This window comes from Malurus melanocephalus, unplaced genomic scaffold (genome assembly GCF_030028575.1).
Source record: "Malurus melanocephalus ecotype Western Australia unplaced genomic scaffold, MMel_1.1 scaffold_42, whole genome shotgun sequence".
NCBI lineage: Eukaryota > Metazoa > Chordata > Aves > Passeriformes > Maluridae > Malurus > Malurus melanocephalus.
In genome coordinates this window covers 2,663,403-2,682,859 of record NW_026623274.1, presented here as the reverse complement: position 1 = coordinate 2,682,859, position 19,457 = coordinate 2,663,403, and the positions used below count along the sequence as shown (strand labels likewise).

Sequence of the window (19,457 nt, the reverse complement as noted above, 5' to 3'; positions counted from 1 at the left end):
AGCCGCGCGGAGCCACAGCCGCCAGCAGGCGGCGCCACGCCCCTGCCCGCCTTCCCCTCAGGGCCCGCGTCGCTGCCGCTTGCAGCCCCAAACCGGCCTGAAATCGAGCTTTCCATACAAAAAGTGACTGCTGTGTCCCCCGCCTTCAGCTACGGGCTAATAAATCCCATCGCAAGGCCAGCTGGAGCTGTAGACACTGTGTAAGTAGCTACGGCTGCACACCGATATGGTCATACATTCTTACACTAATTATATCCTTTATATTAAATATCGTTTATATTGTACTGTTACACAAATTTATATACTAAAAATACTAGGAAGAAATTCTCCACTGTGAGGGTGGTGAGGCATTGGAAAAGTCYGCACAGAGGTTGTGGATACTCCAACCACAGGAGTGTTCAAGGCCAGGTCAGATAGCGCTTGGAGGAGTCCGGTCTAGTGGAAGGCATCGCAGCTCCAGTTTGTTCCCCTCCAGCCCTTGGACAGGAGGGTGGTCCCAGGCACTGCTGGGCTCTGGGCTTGGGCATCTGTGTCACCTCCAGCCCTCTAGGGGCAGCACCTGGCTTGGAGCACCCTTGTGCCCCACCCTGCTACTTGACCTCCCACCCACAGCATCACCTGAGCCACCTTCAGCTCCCCCCAAAAGGCACAAAACAGGATATTYATTTTGCTCCTTTTCCCATATTCTTCAGCTTACATCTCACCCCACATCGTGCCTGTTCTCTTTCCCCTCCCCTGCAGCCCCATTTGCTCCCTGCCCCCATAGTTTCCTCACCACCAGCCAAAGGGAAGCCACAGCCACCTGGATGCTGGATCTTGGGGCCAACACAATGCTGCAATTTTAATCGAATGCAGTTGGGGGGGAGGATATTAGTATTAATATTATTATTAGCCTCTGTTGTACTGCCCAAACACCAAGCACTGCCCTCTGGCAGCAATTCTCACCCTGGGAGAGGGTGCAGGACCTCTCTTCCACAGCCCCATGAGTGGAGCAGCTCAGCCAAACTGTGCTCACACAGAGACCCTGTACCTTCCCAGTTCCTCCCTGCTCACACAACCGGGGTCAGTAACAATGAAAAGTTCAACTCCCATTATTGCCTCTCAGGCATGGACAAAAGAACAGGGACAAATTTGCATGTGATGCATCAGGCAAAGAAACATGTCCTGTGAGCACTGTAAAGGGGTAAGTTAAATTTTCTGGCATTCTATTTATTCCAACTTTATGTAGCTCAGCTTTACCGAAAAAGGCAAATACCTACAAAAACTTCCCTATTTCTAAACAAAACAAAGTACAAACTGCAGATGAGAGCCAGCATGTGCAAGTTTTATATGAAAAAGCAGAACACCCTCAGATGTTTACAGAAAACAGGTAGCATCATTTTTACAGTTACTTGGTTTTGCATGGAGGTGTGTTTTCTTCTTCTTTCACGTGCTCCCATTCATACACATCCACATATGCCCACCCTCAACTTTCCAAAGGGGCTTCTTCCCTGTCTCCCCCACTGCCATGTCCAAACCCCTGCAAACTCATGAGGGCCTTAATTTACATAGCCCACGTGTGCCCTTCACTCTTGGGACCTGAAACGTGGGTCCAAGAAACGGGACAAGAAACAACAAACCATTTAAGGAAAGCCCAAGACTTTTACTCTAAGGAGAGGGTTTTTGCAATTGTTCTAAAAAGGATATCCATATTAAAAAAAAAAAAAAAAAAAAAAGGAAGAAAATAATAAAATCTCCTTGCTTAGGCAATGGGGAAGTTATTTATTCTCAGCATCAGTGTATTCTGTACAGAAAGAAATCAACAGGTGAATTAACAGCAGAGACATCTTTCCTCAGCATGTCCAGCACAAAACCTCTCAGAGCACCTGGAATCACTTGGATTTCATCTATACAAAAGTGTATGTGGGCAGAGGACTCTGTGTGTGTGTGAGGGGTCTTTACAAAGCAAGATATATACTGTAATTTACTTACAAAAAGAAAAAGTTATGTGCTGAATAACAGATGCTCACTTCCGTCCCAAGCAAAAATGGAGGGACAACGGCAGCTGCTTGGGAACGCAGGTTTTAGATATTTATTTTTTTTCCTATCTAGAAATAAAGAAAAAATGAATGAGAGAAAGAGAGACATTCCCTGGCTTGTTATCCTAAATCTACACAGGCATCCTTCCACCCAGCCTCTGCAAGTTCATTTTAGCTCCCTCAGCAAAGCTGATCCTAAAAAATACTGTGCAAAAGCCCTTCTAATCCCCTGCAGGAACAAGCATTTAACTTTGCTGTCACCCAAAGGTCCCATGCTCCTGGACCTGTGGAGTTGGTTGTGCCCTAGTACCAGGGAAGGAAGCACCCAGGATGTTGTTAGGGGGCAGGGTGATAGATATCCCACCTTTAGCCCTTTCCCTCACTGCTGCCTCCTTGGGGAACATATCCCAGCTGTGGTGGTATGTTCCAGCTGGGAAGCTGGGGGGCTTTCTTTCTTCCTTCCCTCTCTCCCACATCGCATCCCATGCCAGGACCGATGGCTGGGCTGGGGCACAGGGGAGTGGCAGGATGCAAGAGGCAGGTGACAGTATTTACAGTCTTTGGTCTTGGGGAAGAGAGAAAAAGAGGGGGAAAGGCTGGGCTCTTTCATTTTTTTTACCCTCTCCCACCCACAGCAAGGGGTTTTGTCCCTTGGGAGGGGTCAGGGAGCACACGGCACTCTGTGCTGGAGGGTGCAGAAAGATGCCGCGAAGCAGCAGGGAGGGCAGGGCTGCAGGGCGAGGAGCAAAAAAAGACCAGTTCTCTGGTTTATGTTGGGTGAAAGACTAAGAAAGCAGTCCCTTCTCCTTGCAAACCCCCCACCACCTTTCCCCTCCCATTATCCCTCCCCTCCCCAGGAACCAGGCAGCTGAGGAAGGAAGGCAGCACACAGAACCCAACCCCAGTCTCTTCCAGAGCCTAAAGAGACATGCTGAAACCCATGTAAAATCCAGCATTGGGGCCACRGTGAGCCACCTGCAGCCAGCAGGATCACATCTGTCTACTGGCTCCGCAGGGCGTGTGCTCCCCGGTCCTCCTGCTCATGGGCTGTGTAGAAGAGGTGGCACTCGGGGTCCCCGCGGATRGTGGGTGCACCCTGGATCACCTTCCCGTGGATGGGGTCCACACACCAGCACTCGCCACGCTGCCCATTCACTGACATCTTGCACTGCGTGGAGAGGGAMAAGACAGGTGTCAGAGTGAAGAAAGGGACAAAACAACCCACCTCCCATGCCAGCCAGCCCAAGGCCCCAAAACTAGCAGAGCTGGGGRTTCTCTGGTGATCTGGCACTAGTTTGGATTTAGGCAAGGTCCATGGGATCCTGTACTCCAACTCCCCAGGGCCTATGCTGAACCAGCAGTGTTACTCCAGCAGTTCAGGCTGAGGGCTGAACCTCTTTCCCCAGGGGCTGTGCCCGGGACCAAGAAGCCAATTTTAATGAAACAGAAGGACAACTGTCCCTGAAATGCATCAGCCTTTGCCAACTGTGGATGAAAGCATCCTTTTCCCTCGGGAAAGAGGAATGAGACACACAGTCAGAGGAGCTGCATATGATTCTTCTCACCTCCAGATGAGGCTAAACTAACAACAGATCAAGGCCCCCATAGCCAGACTAAATAGAGATTCCAGCAATCCACGAACAGAGGTAGGGACCATGGTGCATCTAGACCTGGATTCTGTCCTCCCAATCTTGTTAGAGAAAAGTTTTTTGGTCTAATGGTCATTGTGCTCCTCGTACCCTGCAGAGCTGCACGCACTTTGAGCCTGATGTTCCTCCCTCTATCCCCAGCAGATACATTTCTGAATAGCAGGCCAGTGCAGGCTGACTTGTTCCCCCAGCACAAGGAGCATCAGAGACTGTTTTTCCTTCTGTAGCACACAAAGTATCACTGCAGTGTCTGGGCTTATTCCCCAGGCATGGCTCATCTTACAGGCAATTTGCCAGCTCTGCTCCATGGAGTGTGCTCATGCTGGGGGATCCAGCCAGCCCATGGGGCTCTTCAGGGSGAGATGGAGGGTGAGGGTCCAAGTGGAACAGAGATAGTAGAATGGACAGAAGGAGACCATCTCAGAGCATCCTATTTTTTTTATTYAATGCTTCTGATCAAGGGGTAGAAGAAGCCCTGAGTAAAAGGCCTAGCCATGAAAAAAGCATGGGTCCCCTCCAAAAGGCTCAGCTATAAGGGATCCTCATATCCAGGTACTATTCACAGGTGACTCTAGTCAACCCTGCACCAGCTGGTGTTCTGCTGTTTTTCATGGCATTTTTTCCCCATTCCTCAGCCACTGACACCTGGTGGTTTTGCATGRATGAAGCCAGGAGTCAGAATTCAGACCCACAAGTTGTAGGAGTCCTTCYGGGTTCCATAAATAACTTAAGAAGCATGCTGCACCCCAACCCTCACCTTTCCTGGAAGAAATCCCTCCTGGAGCTGTGGGACCAGCCYTGACTTGTGGAGGAAAACCAGTAAAGAGCAGTGGAAACTTTCCTGATCCCAAAAGTGCTTTCTGCTGTCTGCAAGACTGGCCAGTAGTATTCAGTCCCTCTCTGCTTTTCTCCTGCACCAGGGCTCAGACAGGACAAGACCTGACTCAAAGTTCATGAAAACATACGTGGACAGTTAAGCAGCTCTTGTGGGGAAGAACTAAACTGATTCTCCATCTCCAGACTGCCCACAGTTCTGTGTGGATGTGGATTTCATCTCCACTTGCAAACCCATGGCTGCAAATGCACCTGGGGGTAATTAAATCTGCTCATGCCACGTGCAGTATTTGCTGTCTACCCATACCTTGCATCATGTGCAAGGTATGAACCCAGCCCTCAACTGTGCATGTTGTGTGTCTGCACTTGGTAGGGACAGACAGTGAGCCAAGGGCTACTCCCACCCTCCCCACTTACCTGTTTGAGATTGTACAAGCCATGCTTGTCACAGTTGGGGATGTGAAGGGAGTAGAGGTGCTCCAGGGGCCCTCGCTCATCTGGCAGTCGCATGGTGGATATGCGTTCCAGGACCTGATCCAGCTCCTGCTGACAAGGGGTCTGAAAGCAGCCCAGAAAGCAGGAAAAAGAATAAATCAGGACAATGGTACCATTTAGCATCAACACTGGACAGYGGGAACACCAGCAGGGATGAACACCTGTGTGCACTTCTTAAGACACAGGTTTGCCACTCCTGCTGCAGACTTCACCTGCAAGCACCCAAAATCAGAGTGCTGCATAGCCATGCACGTCCCTCCCATGTACCTGACGTGGCCAAGAGCCAACATATTACCAGGTCCCAAGTCCTGGATACAGAGAGGAGGAGAAACCTCAGAGAGGCTACCATGAGTCCCACTGGTGGTGACAACATGAAGCAGAGCTAGTCTGGACAGACCAGGWAGGTAAGCCTAGCCCAGAGCCCACATCTGTGATGCAATTTTGGCCCAGAACTGCAACATGTGAGACTCCATGAGAGTGGAGGGCAAAGACCTGGGAATGAGAGTACCCAAAGCCAGCCTCTGGAGGCATCCCTCTTGCTCCACAGCAGCTCYCAAACAGGGCTTCCAGCCGAGTCAGTCGGGTTAAAATATGCCTGATGTGAGCCAAACTGAGTCCACACTTCTGCTTTTGCAGTGGATGAGGCTTTTTTTGCAAAGGAGAGCAATTCAAAGTTGATGGTGCCTGCAACTTATTTTGAACCTCTGTTTTGCCTACTCCTTGGMAGGTATAAAGATCTCTTTTTTAAGACTCCTTCTCTCCCTGCACTGCCCAGATATTAATAGTCTGTATGTTTACAGGGATGTATATTGTGGACTCTTTGGGGTGGGTTTCTATCTCCATCGTCATCCCATCTAGTTGTCTTGATCAAGCTTCCCACTAGAGGGAAGCCACGGCCAAGAACTGAGACAGGGACAAGCAAGGAGATGAGGACTTTGAGCACTCTCCCTGCTACACGACAGTCACACAGCTCATCCTCGGGGCTTGTGGGACCCCTTAACCTGGCCTGGGGCTGCCCTGCAGCAGGCAGACTGACCCACTTCTGCCCCCTCAAATCCCCCTGGGCCATGCCTGCTTAGGGGAAAAGGGTGTGAGAAAGCCAGCCCCATGGGCAAAGGTGATGACGTGGGTGGCAGAAGCCTCCCTTCCCCAGCTCTGCCATCAGGAGGCAAAGCTGCAACAGAAATAATGCTTCCTGACCACATCAAAGTTCATCAGATGGTGTGTTTGGTCCCAGTGTCAGACCAAAAAATGTTTGCTTTTCCTCTTTTTCTTCTCCCCACTTTCATCTTTCTTTCTTTCTTCAATGTATTTTTTCTGTTTTTAAGACAGTTTATTGCAGATGCCACTAAGGCTTTGCATTCAGCATTTCCCAGTGAACCCACAGCTGCCCCGCTCAGCTCCCCACAGTCCCGCTCTCTCACCCTGCCCGTCGACAGCCGTGACTTTTTGGAGTCCTCGTGGTTGTGATGGGCCTTGCTGACTTTGCCCATCTGCCGCTGCTGCTCGTTCACCTTCTCCCGCATCACTGCCAGTTCTTTCATGCCTGTCTTCATGGGCTTCCTCCCTCCAGCTCCGCTCAGGATCCCCACAGTGCCATCCACGTGGTTCTCAGCAAGAATGCTCTCAGACCGGTCATCACCATTATCTGCAGGAGACAGGGCAGACAAGGAAAGAGTCCAGCTCAGTCAGGCGCTGCCTCACGTGTTCATCCCGCCCTGGATCATTTTCAGACGTGGCTGGTTACCAAGCCATAAAACCTTTGCATGCAAAAATTTTAAATTGCATTAGYCCTTTCATCTGGAAGGTGAGAATAGATCCTTTCATTCTGGAGTTATTACCACTTTAAAAGGCAGTTTAAAGCAGGGGAAATCACTGCTGGAGAAGTTCTTTCTGGCTTTTTTGACCTTCTAAATTACTTCCCAAGAATGCAATTTTCCCATCAGAAGTCCAGTTGGATTAGAGRTGCCAAGTGTACTTCAGCTCCAAAACTTAAAACCACAGTGATTAGTAACAATACCTTGAGTCCATCTATCATCCTCCAGAGTATCTCCAGGAATACTTACTCAATATTCATGTGCTAAAATAAAGTCTCAGGCCTGCCTCTCTTTTGTGGCCACTCCAACATCTTTTGGGAGACCTACTCATTTCAATGATCATCATCCTTGCCATACCATCTTTCCCATTGTTTGTCATACGCTGTGTTACTCATTTAGCTTCTACCTACTTCTGCATTTGGCCACTTGYGCTGACAGTGGAACAGTCACAACTCTGCCACTGCTGAAAGCAACAAGATCCCCTTCTCTAGTTCAGCCATTTCAAAATCAGTTAGCAGAAATCTGGGAATTTCTGCACCTTTTTTCCATCTCCTCTGCTTTGTGCTTTATATGTTTTCCCAATTCACCGGGAATTTCTGAGAGCAAACCTTACCAAAGCAAGACACAATGGCTACAACACTACAAACACCAGTCTCTTTGGACTTTGCAGCRAAAATTAGGATAGATCTCAATGCCTCCTGTTTGCTCCAAATGTTCAGAAGGTGACAGCTAATCCTTCCTTGTTGCCTGCTCTGATCTGGGTCAGCAGGCACATCTAATACTATAGCTGAATGTAATGTTAAGGCTGACCCTGCATTAAGCTGCGACCTCTTGAAGCAAGACCTCCAGAGGTCCCTTCCAGTCTGAACTAAGACTGAAATTACACATGCACATCACCCCTTGTGCAATAACCCAGGCCAGGCTTTGTACACGTCTCTATATATTTCTCTATATAAGACTTCTTCAGCAGCTCCACAGGTACCACACCAGGGGAACAGACCAGGCTGTTCTTTCTGGTGGTGGTGACAAACAGAAGGGTCTTTTAGTATTGCCAAGGAAGAACTGTAGCACCCAACCTCCCCACCCTCCCAGCACCAGCCTTCTCTCTGGCATCTCCAATTTCAGCTTTCCAGCATTATGGAACTCAGGCACTTATCTAGAGGTAAAGAAATCATATCAAAACTCTGAATGAAGCAGGGCAAGCAAATGCTTTAGCTCATGTGACAGTGCTTAATTTATGGACCTCTTTTGCTTCTCAGAGGACCAAGCATACAAAGCATTTACAGATGTTAATAGTTCCTTTTTTCAGAATCTGCATCTTGATGTTTTGTCAGGRCATAGCCCTACTGTCATGAAAAATCATAATAGCAAATGTTTTATTTCTGCCACAGCTTTCTAAGTTCTTTCCAGGTATTAAAATCCCAAGCTCACAAAGGAGAAGCTGTGAGAAGGGTTTTGTCTGAACTTACTCAGCCAACRTGCAGCTGCCTGGTGCCAAGATGGCCCAGGTGGGCTGGATCAAAGAGCCATCCAGCCAGCCAGCCTGACATTCATGAGACCATCAGCAGCTGCTTGGAAGCAGAAGGACCATTCTCCATCTGTGGTGCAGACCAGCAGTAAAAGCACTTTCATGGCTGAAGAATGCATCTGACCCATAGGATTTCACAGCCACTAAAGACCCATCCCTCAATGGATTTGTCCAGTCTCTTTTTGAACTTCCTCACAATTTCCAGAAATACTAAATGCATTTGGTCAGCAGGATTTTAGCTGCTTAGGTAGCAATTGAAAAGCAAACATGGGGCAAAACCAATCTGGCAAAGTCCATTACTTTCCTCAATTCTGGTTCAAGATGAGAATTGAGACCAGGTTTGATGGCCAGATGGGCGAGCTCAAAGTCTAGGCTGCTGTCTGGTGATTGCCATCTGGCCATCATCCTAGGAGTCAGACAAGCAATATTTTGAGCAGGAATATTCTGTTTATACGCCAGTCTTCCCGTTAATTAGAAACACATAGTGAGAAGAGAGAAGGCCATGAGGCCGCCTTTAGAGAGGATCAAATAAAAAAGCACCATGAAGAGATGGGCAAGGCTGGCCAGGCCCTGATCCTCAACAAGCTGCTTAGGAGAGTTTTAGCCTTCTGACCTCTTTTGTGCTCCTCTCCTTGGTGTCCCACCAAGTTGTCAATAACAGYAGAACAAGGGCASCAGCAGGGCAGCTTCTCAGACACAYTGAGTCCCCTGCCTCATTCAGAAAATGATGGTACAAACGGACGGAAAAGCAGCAAACTGGAAGTGGTGCCTTCCCCCATCCATTCTCACTCCTTCCTGCCTCCTACTAAAATATATAGACATCTGCCCAAATAAGCACTGTRCTAGTAAATGCAGGCGAGCTGGTAAGCCTCTTGTCGGCTGATTCATTCACAAAACCTGCTTCTGATAATATTTTTGCTCATTTTTCTCRCTTTCCAATGCTAACAAATATCAGCCCAAAGAAAACCACTGATGGGAGTGGAGTGTGCAAGCCAATGTGCATGAACACACCCAGGGACAGGAGAGATTGATCTTGGCTCCCCAGGCACCATCACAGGAGCAAGACTGGATCAGAGGCCAGGAAGATCTAGCTGCTATTGACTCTCCTCCCCAAGGCCATCAGCCATGGTGAGCTATGCCTTTCACCTGCTGCCAAGCTCGGCTGGTCCACCTGGGGCTAATGCCAGAGCCCACTGCAACTTTTTCCTCTCCCAAATCTGGTGCTGCTCTTAGGWGAAGCTATCCTGACTTGGAGCTTCCAGGGATGGCTTAATCACAGGGGAAGAGGGAGGAGACAGAAGAGGTTGGCCCCATGCACAAAGCACTAGCATTTCTTTCAGGACAAGCTGCGTGCACATGAGGACCCTGAGCGCCAGGTGTGATGGACTATATTTGAAAGAGCAAAAGGGCTGGGGAGCAACACAAAGAGTGGAGAGATAAAGAGTCAAGGTCAGGAAAGCATAGAGCATGCCACAAGCTAAACAAACCCTCCTRCAGCCAGATAATGATTTTTAATGCCGCCCAAAAGCTGCAAGTCATGCTTGTTTATGACTATCCATGAACTAATGAAGCCACCTACCTGCCCCTACCAGCATGAGATAGGCAAGTATGCAAYAGGTACAAGATACATAGCCCTAATCTGTCTGTCATCCTGACAAACACTTTTTGCTGACCAATTTCAATTCTCACTAAATATATCTGTAAGGCAGTGGTGCCAAATTCCAAAACAATGGTTTTATAGTTCTTTYCTATGGCATGTGGAAAACATCTCCTGTGTTATTTTGGATCAAAAGRTAGAAAGCCTTGTGCAGGGTGGGACAAGTGTGGCAGGAATCTAAGCAGATAGCTGAAGTTCTCCCGAACACTGATGTAGAGTCCATGAAACACCTCCCTCCTTGCCAAAAAAACCATTTCTTTACAGCCTTTTTCAAGGAAAATTCCCATTGGCTTCAACGGGGCGAGGACTTGGCTGAGGAAAAAGCCTGTTCAAATGGCCATCAGTTAACGTCTGTAGGGAGCTGCGCCGTCTCGCCAGCATTTTCAAAAGCGACTACCAATTTCAAGTGCTAAAATTTTCGGGAATCTGGTTTGAGACCTTTAGGCACCTCTCCGAGAMAGCTGAGCAACAGAGGGGCTGAAAAACAACCTGTCACTTCCACAGCTATGAGAAAAAAAGTACCATACAAAAAAAAAAAAGCAGCTGCCTCAGGTTAAAAATATATTTTTATCCCTTTGAAGAGCCCTGAAGCGTATCTGGGCTGCACGACGGGATGGAGCCAGTAGCACTCACTTAGCACGGGAGGGCCAGACTGTATCAGGGGGAGCACACACCATGCCAAGGACCGCAGCTGCCCTWGCCAGTGCTGCTCCTGCTCTCTCTGCACTTGCTTTCCTTCACCAACACTTTGCCCAGAGGATTTCACATGCATTTGTTTATCTGCCCAGGGTGTTTGTACAGTGTTTAAATGCTGATTAAGATCCCAAGACCCACAGAAAGTTTTATCCAAGTGGCCTTCAACACCTTGCCTGAAACCCACTAACTGAGGGTCCTGGCTGTGTCCTGGGCTGGATGGGGCTTACATCTCCCTTCCACAGCAATCACAGCCTCTGCTGGCCAGCACTTTGTTTCTGAAGATGTCTAGGGGCTTTGCAGTTCATTAATTACCCTGAAGACTGAAAGATGTCCATCCTGGATTGCATATGGTTAAAGAAAAATAAAAGGCACAGAAATATTTAAGAGTTCTGCCCAAAGCCACGCAGGGAATATATGGGTAAATCCAGAAGCCCAAGTCCTGGGCTGGCACTGCACCATGCAGAGGAGTGAGYACACTGCAGGAATGCAGCATCCATGGAGAGATTTTTCACCCTCAGCTGTGTCGTTTTTTACCTAGGTTTGGAGGTTTTTTTTGCCTCCAACTCTTCTAGCTTTTTGTGTCTGCAAGTTCTACCATTTCAGGAAAATTAAAATGCGTGTTCTTTTTGCTTGCCACTTTTTATTTTAAGCCTGTCTCCTGCCTGTCCCAGGAAGCTAACACTTGTCCTGTGCAGCCTGAGAGCAGACAGAGCTTTAAAGCCTGACCTTTCATATGCATAACAGCCCCAGCAGAAGAATTATTTGTAGGAAGGTGGGGAAGGAGCAGACAAGCCCTAAACACAGCCCCAATGACCTCTGTCTGCAAAGTACTTCTGGAAAAGCCCTGGACAGAAATTCCCGTGCAACAGCTCTAGTGTGTGTGTTATGACCTGGAKCTCAGAAACCTCAGAAAAACTTTGCCAACAAGGATTATACTGGCATTACAATTTCCTCACAGCAGGAGCTGCCAAAACAAAGCCCTCCCTTCCCCACCTTCCCCACCCAGGCCCTCTGGCCCACACCCTACCCCAAAAAGGACCCARGGTTTGATGATTAGCACTGCCAACCTATAAAGCACCAAGCCATGGCACAGCATCCATCCATGCTCAGCTGGCGGTACATGGTCTGGCCTCATGCATCACGCCAGTTTGGATGCAGCTGTCCAGAGGCAGATGAAACCAAAGCACACACTCAAGTTTCACTCTTTGCATAGAAGTGCAACTTGGAAATGCCACAGAGAGCACAAGCAATGGACTGTGAAGAAGAGGAGGCAATGGGAGTGGGACACACATCAGAGAAGAAGCATCCCCTGTCCTGGAACAACATCTTTCACTGAGGCCAACCATGGATGCTCAGGGGAGGGTCAGAAGAAAAGACAATTATACCTCAATTCCTCCCCAGGCTCTCCTCCTGGTCCTCAGCAGTTCAGGAACCAAAGGTATTTCATCTAGGTTTAACAGCCACTAACAGACCTAAATAGGGAAAAGCTGTGCATGACCCCTTCTGGATTCAAGTACAGGGACACCCCATACTACTTCCCATCCCCTCTCCTCAGSCAGCAGCCTGTTCTGCTTAGCCTCATCTAGTTCTGCCCAGGAAACACGTCATGCTTGAACTGTTGATTCGGTTGCAAAGTCCAGAGGTGTCTGTGCCACCCAGCTTTCAGGRGGACTGTCCTGAAAGACAGGCCATCCCAATCTCTCAGAAGCAGGCTCCCAAGAGACACYGATCACTTCAGAGCATCTCTCCATCTGCTAAAGAGCTCTCAGGACCCTCTGCCTGCCTGCACTCCCAGGGTTATTTCATCACACCAACTTGCTCAGTATCATGGAGGAACTGGACATCACAGCCAGAAAATTTCTGCACTGGTCTCCAAGAACTCGCTTTACCTCTGTGATAAGCTGTCCACAAACCACTCTGAGATACCCTGGGGCAAACCACTCTGAGATCACCTGGGGCCAAAAGCCCTAGGACTCTGAAAACACCCTTTTGTTGGTTTGGTTTTTTGGGGTTTTTTTTGTTGGTTTTTTTTTTTTTTTTTGGTTGGTTTTGGTTTTTTTTTTTTTTTTTTTTTTTTTTTTTTTTTTTTTTTTTGCCATGAGATCTTTTCAGCCCATCTCTACCAGCAGGGATGGCAAGACTAGGGAGGGAACAGCATGTTCTAGCCAGGGGTTGCTTAGCAAGCTCCTCTTCCTGCCCTGAGCAGCTGGCATCGAGGGGTGATCCAAGGGSCACCCAGTGCTTTCCTTTGACTCAGGCATCCTACAGGAAATGCTTTATGCTCTTCCGAAGTGCCAGGGACACTGACTCGGAGCAGCATAGCTTTCTGCAGCCTGCTTTGCTCTTTTCTCTTCCTATTCCTGGTGGCTGGAGAGCTCAACTTTCCCTCCTCTATCCACCTAAGTCCACAGCCAGAGGAAAACTTCTTACCACTGCACAGTGCCCTGTAGCATACCTGTGTACCTCTGCACACAAAATCCTCCAGCACTGAGGGAGAAGCAACACTGATGGAGCTGATGTCAGATAGGGAAAGGAGAGGGACCAAGAGGTCCTTTCTCCCAGGGTTTACTTCCAACAGTCTTTTTTTTCTTTTTTTTTTTTAAACCATGTTTGTAGACTGGTTTCCCAAGGATACAGAACTTGTGCAATTACACAGCCTGCTTCTATGTTTCTKCATGTGCGTATGTTTGTATGACTGCCTGTCTCCCTATTAGTTCTCCTCCCCCTCCACCTCCCAAGATATCTACAAACACGTCAGCAAATGCCAACTGCATCTCAAACAGGAACACAATTCGCAAAAATAGTAAGTTTCTACCATTTCATGGAAATGCGCAACCAGGTTGAGGAGAGACAAAAGAGCAGGGTTTGTTTTGTTAGCTTTCTTTCCAAATGATTTGAATGATGGGCCACGTAGCACATTACCAGTCCATACTGTACAGACGCGGCAGAGCACAAACCACCGCTGSGGGCTCCAGCCCTCCTCCTGCCTGCAGTGAGCCTGCACGTGTTGTTTGCAACATCCTGCTCCCTCCCACACCAGCTGTTTACTGTGTGCCAGGAAAAGTGAAAATACCACTGAGGACCCTCAAAAATGCAGGGGAATGCTTCAAGTCCCTTCATTTACAAAGCCCCCACTTAAAATCCTGCTTTTCTTTCACCACTTCTCCCAAGCAGTGCACCTACAGCAGAGACACTCTGGACTCACCTAAAAGCTGGGGGTGAGGAGCCAGAGGGTCTCATCTCATGGCTGATTACATTTTTTTTGTGCATGTACTTAACATCTGTGAAGGCAGCATGCTCAGGGGAAAGACCTTAAAGTGTTTGGAAGGTTTTGCTAAGTGAGGCTGTCTGAGTTTCTTGCCACCATAYAAAAGCATTCCCCCTTGCTAGTGAACCGTATCTCAGCCTTTTCAACACAGTTCTACAATTAGCCCTCTGCAAAGCTCCAGCCTTCCCAGCAGAACCAAATGAATTAACTTGAAAACACTTCCAAGCTTAAATTAATTGCATTGCCGCTTCCCAATTTGACATTGACCCTGTCTGTAAAATCCCCAGAGTAGCTACTACTTAGTCATTAGGAGCTTCTGCCTGAATGAAACAAGCCATTAATCTTACCAGACCAAGTCTCTGCTCTCCCTCCCCGCTCACTCACATACATCTGTGTGGTCTTCAGGCACCCCAAAAAGCCTGAACCAGACAGTATTTCCCTCACTGCAGACTGAGGCCAACACTTCTCAGCAGGCCGCCTGACTGTGAGCACCAAAGACACACAAATACATGATGCTACTTAATACTAAGAGAGAATGTAACCCACATAAACAGTCCAGGAGCTCTATACCTACTAAAAGCAGGATGACCTGCTGAAATCAGGACCATTGCAGCTTCAGGGTAAGTGGCTGGATGAAGTGATATTTCATCACACCACCACACGACATGGCTGTGATGCAGCAATCCCCACAATCTGTTTAAGGCACCCAGGAGGAAGATCCTCAGTTACACCACCACTTGCTTTTCATGCCCATCAGGTACACTTCCCACTGCAACCAGCTACCTCTCCAAGTGTCTTGCCCTGACCATCAGCTCCTTGTTCTCCTTCCTGCCACATACAAGTGAATCCGGTTCAGTCAGTGTCACACTTTGTGAACTCTGGCTTTTAGCTCTTCCAATGGAAGAGTCCCTCTTCCTATGAGAGTAAGATATTCAAAGCTCTGTCAGTCCTCCCAATGAGGTGTTCCAGTTTGACTTCCTGCTGCAGTTCTGAGTTTACCCATCCTTCATCCCTGTGGCCTGGTATCTTTTCTCAGATGTATAAAGGCAAAAGCCACCCTCGAAGCAAGCAAAAAGCAAGGCATACTAGCAGCAGCCAAATGAGCTCCCCTGGTCCTCCATGTCCCAGACCAACAGAATCTCAATCCCAAGAAAAGAAATATCTGAACAGTGAAGTGAGAGTCATAATGTCAATAACTCTGCACTTCCTATCCCAAACCGGAAATGGATATTCCTGTGCATCTGATAATTACTCAGGCATTCTTGTTTCACTAGAGAGGAAAACAGACCTGTCTTTAACAAGACAAACTCTTCTGGATTCCTAGGGAGGAAGGAGTAAGCAAATTACAGTCTCTCAACCTCTCCCTCTCCTCCTCTCTTCCTCCAGCACAGCTTGTATGCACAAAGCAGAGACATCTCTCCTATGGAAAAATCCCTCTTTAACTTTACAACTGAACCCAGATGAMTACCTGTGGAAACACCAATGCAAGTTATCCTCAAAAGGACACCCCATTCTTCCAAAGTTAGGGAAGGCAGAGAATTAGAATACTGCTGTACAACAGACGCTGACCCCAAGACAGCAGACKGTTTCTGCAGCACTGTTTCCCAGGGAAATAGGGAACAGTCAGGGAATGAGCCACTCCTCTGTGACCAGCAGCTGATGTCAGGAGGACTGTAAGGACTGATAACTCCTCTGCTTCTGGGAACCAATGGCATAGGGGCTTTCCAAGCCACAGACTGCACATGGATCATCACATTTCTTAGCCAGCCATACTTCGGTGAATTCCTATACTTCCTTTTAGATGCCATTTATATCAAGGACATTTCCCACTTCCTATTGCAATAACCATCTTCATTTGGTTCTGTGACCTCCTTGATCTTTTCATGGAATGCCAAATGAAACTGAAAAATAGTGATCTTCTTGTTTTTGCTTCAKAGCTTTTCCTCAGCCCACAGGAACAAGTCAGCAGAAATACCTAATCACCACAATGCTGGCCTTTACACCCCATAGAGACAGGTTTTGAAGACCCCTTAGCCAAGGGGTAACCTTCAGAATGCAATGTGCACCTGCTGTGTGCCATGCACACGTTTAAAATCAACCACAGCCCTCRTGAAGGGCTGGGAGCCAGGACACCTCTTCTTTAAAGAGAATGAAAAATCCCCGACCTTTTCGCAACTACAAAAGGCCTTGGCACGAGCTGAGGGCACAGGAACAAAGCCAAAGCACATGGAAAACAGCAGCAGCTGTTATTACTGCTGCCCATCTAACTGGTGAGCTGGGACACCACCCTAGAGTGAGGAACTCACTGCAAGCTCCTGATGAGCTRCACAGGGTACCCTAACACAGAGACCCCTCCAGTGCCACCCCCTGTGCTGCCCCAAAGGTCCCAGCCCATCCCCAGCCCATCAGCACTCGCTCTTGTCACACAGCGAAACATGTTGGCTGAGGACCAATGAAAGCACCTTCTAATGGGATTTTTCAGGTTTCAAGGATATCAGTGTCTGGCACAGGCTGAAGTAATTAAGAGGACTTCCAAGAGACAATCTGGCATTGATTAACCAGCTATTTACCACTGAACATTACAAGTCCCACTCTAAAACTCTGCAACAGAACATTTGCTTTTTCCTAATTGTTTTCTCCCTTGCCCCATCCCTATCTCTCACAAAGCCCAGATGTGGCCTTGCACACCACTCCCTCAGCCTTGTCCCCCCTTGCCTTGCTAAGTAAACCATGATGGTGTCAGCCAGACTAAAGCTGAAAGGCTTCCTGAGGGTTAAAGGGAAAAGCATGTTGCTCTTGGCAAACAGATAACTCCAGTTTTCACTGAACAGGTCTCAAGATGGACAGCCACAGCCACATGTGCTTGCAATCATCGTATTTACATTTGARTCTTCCTACTGAATACCAGGATAAGAAAATCCTTGGGCTGATCTCATTTCTACCAGCTTCATCTGGCTGATCCCTACACAGCCACAGATCTCTTCATCAAGTTCCTCCAGACCAGAGACATCCCTAATGCTGCAAGAGCTAACAACTCCTTTCACTACTACTCCCTCCTACATCACTTRGAAAGTGTGCCTGGAGGAGCAGTGAACAGGTAGGGCTGGAGGGAAGGGTTTGTAGTCAACAGARGAGTTACTGATGGCATTTAACACCTCACAGGAGGGATAATGCAAATTCTGTATTCAAAGACAGAATTTGTTATGGGACCAGAGAAGGTTGAATGGGAATGTCCCGTTTCAGGGTACTTCTACTTTCTCACGGGATGTAGTATCACCAGCTGCTATGTCCTCCCTTCTTTSAAAGGGAATTAGGAGGGTCTTTAATTTCCARTGAACTACAAAGGAGCAAGATACGYGCAACCTCTGCAARGTCCTTCCCTGCAAAGCTGTATCGTCTCTGYCCCAGGTGCCCCCACAGCAGCAAGGGAGAGGCATGGACTAAAAATCAGGGGKACAGGACTTTACCTCTTTTGAGGTCTGCAGAATACTATGTAAATTGATTGGGGCGACATAAATATTTATTATTAAGGAAGTGTAAGAGAAGAGGAGAATGGAAACTGCTTATCAATAATGAAAAGCAAAAGTGAATAAAACCTGTGGAGATAGTGTCTTTCTTGTTCCTAAAATATATAATGGAGCACCACAGAAGAAAGTAGGACAGATTGGTCAGATAAGATACTAGAAAGRAAAAAGTGCACCTAGGGAAAATTCGACTACACCTATAGTTAAATCTGGGAAGACCAAAAGGAATTAACAACTCTTATAAATATGAATTTTTACCRAAATGAAAACTACTGGATCAGACAAACATGGACAAGCCAAATAATTAGCCACTGGTATAGTTTACAAAAGAGTTGTGATAGTGTATCATGTTATGAGTGATTCTGAAGTCAAGACCAAATGTTTTTTGTAGYGTTCTACTCAAAACAGCAATTCACACAGCAAAAATCTGTGGTCTGAACCGGACGAGGAGGCAGGCTTGAGAATGGGACACTGTCTTTCTGGCTGTAAAGCTGTGAAAAATTAACCTGAGAGCATCAGAGATGGATGTCCCAGGAGAAGACCTGGGACACCGTGTGGAATGATCAATAAACCAAGAACCTCCACCAAAGRAAAGGGCACACCTACTGCAGTGAAGCTGAGATGGAGGACTCTAGATGATGATTCCTTACAAAAGTGGCCTTCATCAGTTGCCACTGATATATAAGGTCAGCATAAATCCTTAAATTGGATGGAAAAAGGAGCAGCATCCATACAATGAAACCACCCCAGAGATGGACAAAGGAAGAAACTCTTAACAGAGCATCAGGTAGCGGAAATTGTGAGAAGTCATCGGAGAAGTCATCCAGACAAATTAACTTGGAAAACGGCAGAAGGCTGATGAATATTTGGCATCAAAACAGTCATCAGCCTCCCCRCAACGTTCCCAGAATGAAACTGTAGAACGAGCCATAAATAGTCTGAAGTGCATCTTGTTCCTTTGCCCCCAAGGCAGCACAGCCATGCTGGGGGAGCTTGCAGGTRAAGAATAGCAAATGCTTAAAATCCAGTCGTCACGGAGTTACAGGAATAAATCACTCTAGAAAAGCCCTCTGTAAGCTGGGGAAGAGCCTTTTGGAGGCCTTAGAGGCATGTGACACTTCTCAGTTTCTCCCCTACCAGCTTTTGTTTCATTTGCAATTAAAGTATCAGAGATGCCAGCTATCCTTTTCCCTGTTTCTGTCAGGGCTGTTGGTCTCAGACAACATACCTGATACCTCCTCTAGAGCAACCAATTCTCTGTCTCTGTTCCCAACTTTACCACATTATCTAGACACTGGATAAGGCATTGGATAAGGACTTTGGATATCTAGGCATTGGATAAGGGCTTTGTTTTAAAGCCTTCCCCCATTTATCCATTGCAAATATTCACTTTTTGATCACTTGCTCCATTTGCCAAATCCCCTTTCATTGAAAGTTTAAGGTCACAAAGTACCGATTTCCTCATTTCAGCTCCCCCCTAAGCTGGAGTAATTTGGCTTGGCCGCAGAGTAAACTCTAGAGCCTAAAGAAAACAAACACATAGGATACTTCTGCTACTCTGAAATGCTGAGCAATAAAATCTCAGTAAATAAATAAATACATGAAAACTTGCTTTAGATCAGAGAATGTCATACCACTTAGTTTGCTACAGTTAAAAATAAAACCAATTTAAAAAACAGACAGACCGGGGACCCGCACCTAGAAAACAGTATTAACAACAGCGAAACCATTTCTCCATTCCCTCTGAAATTCAGCACAGTAACACTTGTATTGAATTCCTGTGAAACAGGAATACTGCTTTAGACTTAATCCAACTGTACTGTATATGAGACCCCAAACTCTGAGAGCAAATTTTCATTTTGAATTTGATCTCGATTATCATTTGGCCACATTGATCTTTAACTATTACTCTCCCATSATAAAATCTGCCTTCTGCCAAGCTGAAGGAACATTAGCATGGCAGGGTCAGCA

The 19,457-nt window shown here is 47.3% G+C and overlaps 1 protein-coding gene across 1 annotated transcript in view; it reads right to left on the bottom strand.

Annotated features, from left to right (window-relative positions):
• Nucleotides 1–1,303: 1,303 nt before the first annotated feature.
• IGFBP2 (insulin like growth factor binding protein 2) overlaps nucleotides 1,304–19,457 on the bottom strand; it is a 55,161-nt gene continuing 37,007 nt past the window's right edge. The window contains exons 3-5 of the mRNA XM_057364810.1: nucleotides 6,421–6,644; nucleotides 4,919–5,059; nucleotides 1,304–3,186 (exon numbers count right to left, since the gene is read on the bottom strand). Coding sequence (XP_057220793.1) covers nucleotides 3,019–3,186; nucleotides 4,919–5,059; nucleotides 6,421–6,644 — 533 coding nt within the window. The 3' untranslated portion in view covers nucleotides 1,304–3,018. The remainder of the gene's footprint in view (nucleotides 3,187–4,918; nucleotides 5,060–6,420; nucleotides 6,645–19,457) is intronic.